Source organism: Nanorana parkeri, unplaced genomic scaffold (assembly GCF_000935625.1).
Source record: "Nanorana parkeri isolate BGI_ZX_2015 unplaced genomic scaffold, ASM93562v1 scaffold2018, whole genome shotgun sequence".
NCBI classification, from domain to species: Eukaryota; Metazoa; Chordata; class Amphibia; order Anura; family Dicroglossidae; genus Nanorana; species Nanorana parkeri.
The window spans coordinates 83884-90968 of NW_017308286.1; the positions used below are offsets into that span (position 1 = coordinate 83884).

At 48.3% G+C, this 7085-nt stretch overlaps 1 protein-coding gene across 1 annotated transcript; it reads right to left on the bottom strand.

Moving 5' to 3' along the window:
* Positions 1-5109: 5109 nt before the first annotated feature.
* On the bottom strand, positions 5110-6030 carry LOC108800410 (olfactory receptor 1-like). The gene has a single exon (XM_018572393.1). The coding sequence runs from the start codon at positions 6028-6030 to the stop codon at positions 5110-5112; it is 921 nt and encodes a 306-aa protein (XP_018427895.1).
* Between the last annotated feature and the right edge of the window lie 1055 nt (positions 6031-7085).

The following is a 7085-nucleotide window of genomic DNA, read 5'->3' on the forward strand; positions in this document are numbered from 1 at the left end:
GGACGTCCTGCTGCTCCTCGGCGTGCTCCTCCGCAGTGACTGTACGCCTTATGTGCTGACCTTTGCACTTTCCTTGATTTTGTAGTTCTATTATTTATAATAATAATAACCTGGTAAACCTGTAATAGAAATGGCGCCGTGTCTGACTGATTATATGCCGCGGTTTATGTTTGTGTGCATTCTATTTATTAAATACGTTTTATTTTTAACACTTCCCGGTTTTTCTTTTTTTAGAAGCGTGCAGGACCTGTGTTGAGGGGCTTTGAGGCCCATTCACCCCAGCGGGTGTGCGCACTGAACAAGAACAATCAATGGATTCCCCCCTTCTAGGCTAAACAGTAGGGATGCACCGATAATGGTATCGGGGCCGCAAGTACTTACCCAAATGCTCCGATGCCTAGCCCGATACTTCCAGTATCAGGAAGCCGGGCAGTGAGTCATTACACGCTGCCCGGATTTCTGATTGGCTTGTGACAAGGGAGCATGGAGCCGGCTTCCCGGCCAATCAGGAAGCCGGGCGCCATGTAATGGCATGATTGACCTCATGACGAAGGAGCATGGAGACGGCTTCCCGGCCGATCAGGAAGCCGGGCGCCGCATCGTTACACAGCTTCTGGTTTCCTGATTGGCCAGAAAGCCGTCTCCATGCTTTCTCGTCACTTGCTAATCGGGAAGCCGGATGGCGAGTCATTACACGCCACTTGGCTTCCTTAATGGGACTTCTGGTATCGGTATTTGGTATCGGCGAGTACTGGAAAAAAAATATATCGGTGCTCGATACCAAAAAAACATAATCGGTGCATCCCTACTAAACAGTGTAGATGGAGGAATCTCCCCTGCTGGCTAATGTATTCCAAGAGCCGTGCCTGCTTATTAGATGCAGTCACTGTTCAGCTGACAATTTTTCTCCCAGGACTTTTCAATTGAATGTTGTCAAGCCCGGAGGTGCCGGCAGGGCCACCCACTGTTATATAGAATATCGGCCGATTGCTGTGAATGGGACGAAATTCTAACAGTATATGGCCAGGGTTGGGCAAACTTGTGGAACTACAAATCCCATGAGGCATTGCAAGATTCTCACAGCCACATGTGTGACTCCCAGACATGGATGCATCATGGGATTTGTAGTTTCACCACAGCTGGATGGCCGGAGTTTACCCGCCCCTGGCATAGAAGCTGTTGTCAGCTGTTTATTGTTCGGTGTCTCATGTTGCCTCAACTCTGCCGCCAATCTAAAAAGCCAAATCTGAAAAGAAGAGTCTATAAATACTTCCCTCTAGTGCTGCTGAACGCTGCTCTCCTGAGGAGGAGGAATTGCCCCCCGAAATCTGCTGGGAAATGGGTCTTCCTATGCCCCCCCCCGCAGTTCTCCGCAGTATTTTCTCCATGTGCTCTTCACATGTCTACAGGACTGTAAAATAGATCAACCTGCTGTATATATCTATGTCATGTATCTGATATATCTTATCAATGTGTGGATTTATAAAATAAAGACTTGTTCCTACTTATAAATGGTAATTACTCTATGTATGTATGTATGTATGTATATGGGGCCAGCTGTATTTTCTTATTGCATGTGTAGGGACTAGGGTTGCCACCCGTACGGGTTTCACCCGTACAACCCGGGTTTGGAATCACGTGCCCGGGTCTGTGGCCACCTCCCGCCCGGGCACATGATTCAAACATTACAATGCCGCATTATACCTGCATTTCTTGCGGCGGACGCCAGGTGGCGCTGTCTCCTGTTCCTCGACTCTCCCTCCCTCCTCTATTTCCTCCGCGGCTGTAGTGGGAGGAAGTGACATCAGGGAGAGAGGGAGCCGTGAGGGACGAATCTTCCTCCGGCAGCCAGCCAGCCAGCCAGCAGGGGTGGAGAGCAGCGCTTTGGGGCCGCCCTTCTCATCTCCTCAGCGACCTGTCATCTCACCTTTGAAGAAAAGCAGGTATTTATTACATTTTTATCAAATGCAATATGAATTGGAAGGGGGGGATCAGTATTGCACATTAAACATGCCCCCCCAAAAAATGTTTTGTGGGGGCATCTTTTATGTGCAATAGTACACATCAAGGATACAGGCAGGGGAACAAAACCTGACACAATTTCTTTATAGGTGACACAATAGGAAATGAAGGTCGGGGACACAGATGTTATGTGATATATTTTAATACACACAAAACAAATAAAACGTATGTCTGGTGTTCTACTTAAGGGCTTGTTTCCACCTGCCCGCACATCTACCGCAATGTCACGTGCCCGGAACGCGAGGGACCGCCTATATAAAGTCTCCCTGCGCTCTGGGACGGGGGCGTGGCAGTGCCATTCACGTCAATGGCACTGCAGACCCGCCCACAGTACGATCAGCCGCACGTAACTAAAATCAATGGCACTGCAGAAATGCCCCCCGCCCACAGTACGATCGGCCGCGAAGGAACGTGCGGTAATAAAATGCCCTGCATTCCAATGCGGTGGGATCCCAAAAAATCGTTCATGCATGATTTTTTGCGATTCCCTCTACACTGGAACGCAGGGGATTTTATTACCGCACGTTCCGCGGCCGATCGTACTGTGGGCGAGGGGCATTTCTGCAGTGCCATTGACTTGAATGGCACTGCCATGCCCCCTCCTACCCCAGAACGCAAGGAAACAATATATATGTGATCTCTTGTGTTCCAGGAATGGGACATTGCGGTAGACGTGCGGCTGGTGGAAACAGCTAATAAATGCAACTTAGTAAAATTAAAAAATTGCGGGCGGGGGATTTTTTGCCGCAGAGGCATGCAAAGTCTCCAGGGTTGCCACCCATCCGGGATTCACCTGGACAGTCCAGTGTTCTACCAACATTTGTTAGGGACCGCTTCCTGCTTTGCTCATTGGCTATATGTTACTGCTCTTCCTCACAGTGCATATGTATGAGTCGTCTGACCCCAAAACAATGCCCTCCCCGTGTGGCTGATTTCTTATCTCAGCAATTGTTGAAAGAGAAAAGGGAGCACCTGCAACGAGAGTTCCCTCTGCAATACACAGATCAGCCATAACAATATCACCACCCGTCTAATACTGAGTAGGTCCTCCTTTTCCTGACCCATCAAGTCAGGGACCCCACTAGACCTCTGAAGATATGCTGTGGTATCTGGCACCAAGATGTCAGTAGCAGATCCTTTATGTCCTGTAAGTTGTGAGGTGATTGGCCTTGGTTTTCCAGCACATACCACAGATGCTCCATTGGATTGAGATCTGGAGAGTTTGGTGGCCAAGTCAACATCTCAAACTCGTTGTGTTCCTCAAACCATTCTGGAACCGTTCCTGCAGTGTGGCCGGGCACATTATCCTGCTGAAAGAGGCCACTGCCATCAGGGAATACCGTTTCCATGAAGGGGTGTACTTGGGCAGCAACAATGTTTATGTCGGTGGTACGTGTCAAAGTGACATCCACATGACTGGCAGGACCGGGGGTTTCCAGCAGAACATTGGCCAAAGCATAACACTGCCTCCACCAGCTTATCTTCTTCCCATAGTACATCCTGGTGCCATCTCTTCCCCAGGTAAGTGACAGACCCGGCCATCCACATGATGTAAAAGAAAATGTGATTCATCAGACCAGCCACCTTCTTCCATTGCTCCGTGGTTCAGTTCTGATGCTCACGTGTCCATTGTAGACACTTTTGGCAGTGGATATGGGTCAGCCTAGTCACCCTGACCGATCTGCGGCTACGCAGCCCCATACACAACAAACTGCGATGCTCTGTGTGTCCAGACACCTTTCTATCAGAACCAACATGAATGTCTTCAGCAATTTGAGCTTTAGTAGCTCTTCTATTGGATTGGATTACATGGGCCAGACTTCCCTCCCTACGTGCACCAATGAGTCTTGGCTGCTCATGACCCTGTCGCCGGTTCACCAGTTTTCCTTCCTTGGACCACTTTTGGTCAGTCGTGACCACTGCAGACCGGGAACATCCCACAAGGGCTGCAGTTTTGGAGTTGCTCTGACCCAGTCCTCCCGTTTTTTTCTGCTTCCAACACATCAACATCAGGGACAAAATGTTCACTTGCTGCATATATCTCCCCCACTTCCAGGTGTCATTGTAATATATCCCCCCACTTCCAGATGTCATTGTAATATATCCCCCCACTTCCAGATGTCATTTTAACCAGATAATGAATGTTATTCACCTCTCAGTGGTCAGAATGTTATGGCTGATCGCTGTATCTTACAATACAAATACAGAAGAAAATGTTAGTTTAAAATTACTGTAAGTAAAACACTGCAGGTCACACTCTTTAAAATCCAGACCAGCTCAATAACTTTGGAGAGAAAAGGAAAATGCCAGCTCACCCTCAATCTGCCCTCTCCACCAATTCAGTTCGGGTGCTCCATGCACATCCAAATGCAGCCATAGAGAAGGCTTTTTACTAGGGATGCACTGATACCAATAATCGTATTCGGCGAGTACTTGTATTCGTCCAAATGCTCCGATACTTACTTCGGCTAAGGGGAGATTTCCTCTGAGCGGCACTGCCTAGAGGGAACATGGAGCTGTCTTCCCGGCCAATCAGGAAGGCTAGTAATAACTCGCTGCCCGGCTTCCTCATTGGCTGGGCAGTCGGCTCCATGCTGTTTGGCCGGCTCGATGATGATTGCCCGGGAAGCAGGCTTCCTGATCGGCATCGAGCCGGCCAAACAGCCGACTCAATGCTGGCCTTGGGGCAGCAGAGAGAGTAGATACGGACCTGCTCCTGGAATATATGACAGGAGTAACCCAGGAGGCTGCAGGAGCAGGGACATACAGCGGACGGAGAGCAGACATGACAGGCATCATTGGGGGCCTGGTCTCCTCAACCCAGAAGAGGCAGCCAGCTTCCAGGATCAAGATGGCGGCATGAACTGGGGCTTTGGCAGCGGAGCAGCAGAACAATGCTGGGCAGGTGAGTATATGAATTGGGGACAGATAAGAGGGGTTTAAAAAGGAAAAGGAGGTGGGGCGGGGGGGGGGGGGGATTAAGTTCCTCTTTAAAAAGACAATAAAAAACTAACATTTTTGAAGGTAAGCCCAGATGGACTGATAAATTCAGCTAGAGTCGCCCACTACACATCTCCTTCATTGCAATTAGATTTTAACACTAATAATTCTCTTCAAGGCACCTTTGACCTCTTTGTTCCTCAGGCTGTATATCAGAGGGTTTAGCATAGGAGTGACCGCGGTGTATAGTACAGAGAACACGAGGTCTTGCACCTCCAAGTGTTCCGAAGGAGGACTCATATACATACATACGCCTGTGCCATAAAAGATCAATAATACGGTCAGGTGGGACGTACAGGTGGAGAAGGCTTTTCTTCTACCTTGCGTTGACTTGATGCCCAGAACAGTTTGGACTATTTTAACGTAGGACGTCACACTCAGCAGAAAGGGGCAGAGTGCCAGCAGCAAGGTCTCTATGTAGAGGACGATGTAGAATCCCGTGTTGTTGCATGATATCTTCTCCAGGGCTTTAATGTCGCAGAAAAAATTCTGTATTACATTAGAACGGCAAAAATCGAACCGGTAGATTGAGAGGGTCATAAATACGGAATTGAGGGAGCCGGACGCCATGGTGCCCAGCAGGAGCAAGATAACTTTTTCCTTCTTCATGATATGGTGGTAGTGTAGAGGCCTACAGATGGCCACGTACCGATCGTAAGCCATACAAGACAGCAGGATGTCTTCTGTGCCCGCGGCAAACATAAAGAAGTACAGTTGTGTGAAACACTGATGGAACGTGATTGAGTTATTCCCAGTCACCAAGATGTCCATCAGTTTGAGAAGAGTGGAGGACGTAAAAACGAGGTCCACCAAGGACAAGTTACAGAGGAAAATGTACATAGGAATGTGTAATCGGACATCAAGAATCACCGCGGAGATGATGACTAGATTACCAAGCACGCCCGTGGTATAAATAAGGAAAAATACAGCAAAGAGAAGACTATAGTGCTCTGTAGAGTTTGCAAAAGCCAAAATCTGGAAGGTTCTGATGTATGTTCGGTTATCCATTGGATCGGGTTTTTATTTTTAATCTGTAAAACAGTAAAAAATCCATTGAGTGTGAGAGCCACTGTACGAAAATGACATGAACTCAAAATATAACATGGTGTGAAAATTGGGGGGTCGCCATTTTACATCTCTCTTTCTATGCCAGCCTTCAGTCTGTCATGGAGGTCCAGTGGAGATGGTTTACAATTGCTCACGCCAATTTGCCAGGGCAGCACTACCTCGTGGACACCTGAATGGACAAGCCGGTACATTTATGAAGCTCTAGTTGACTAATGACACAAGGGCCGTAACTACAGATCATGGTGCCCCATAGCAAAAAATGTGATGGGGGGTCCCCCTGATGACCTCCCTCTGAACTGTGAGTAATGATGCCGAGATCCCAAAGACTCCTCTTCGTCCTTGTCGTCTCTACACTGTAGACTTTACAGGGGATTAGAGTTAATGACACAGTACTGTATTATCACATGTTCTACGTTTAATTTGCCTCAACAACCTAATGGGGCCCCCTTCCTTCGCATGAGCTGCTATGGCTATAGTTACACCACTGAATGACACTAATCTGACATATCATTGGAAAACACCATATCAATGACAGTGGATCCGTCTTTGGCTTCCAAAGATCTGCCAGCTACGTAGTGGTGGGTGACGTTTCTCAATGACTTTAGTCACTGACCTGGAATAGATTGGCAGGTCAACTGTTATGACCTCATCCTGACGCTCCTGATTTACATGGTAGCATTGGGCCACAGACTCCACAAGTATTTAAACTACTTGCCGTGACAGGATCGAGAAGTGAGCGAACGCCGTTATGTGTTCGCTCACTTACCGATCTACTGAGCTGACCTGTGACAGTTTCATTGTGACAGGTCGGCTCAAACTATGAGGACGAGTGAAAAGCACTCACCTCATAGTTCTCCTTTAATGTCTGCCGCGGAAAAGATACCTGGGAGCTCTCCCTCCTCCTGTGGTGGTGCAGTACAGAATCTTTAGCCCTCATTCACACTGTAATCGGCCAGCACGTAGAGCTCCGTACGCCCCCCTATGCTCACGCTTGC

Coding starts and splice junctions, on each gene's coding strand:
- LOC108800410 (XM_018572393.1), bottom strand. CDS start 6,030: ATGGATAACCGAACATACATCAGAACCTTCCAGATTTTGGCTTTTGCA.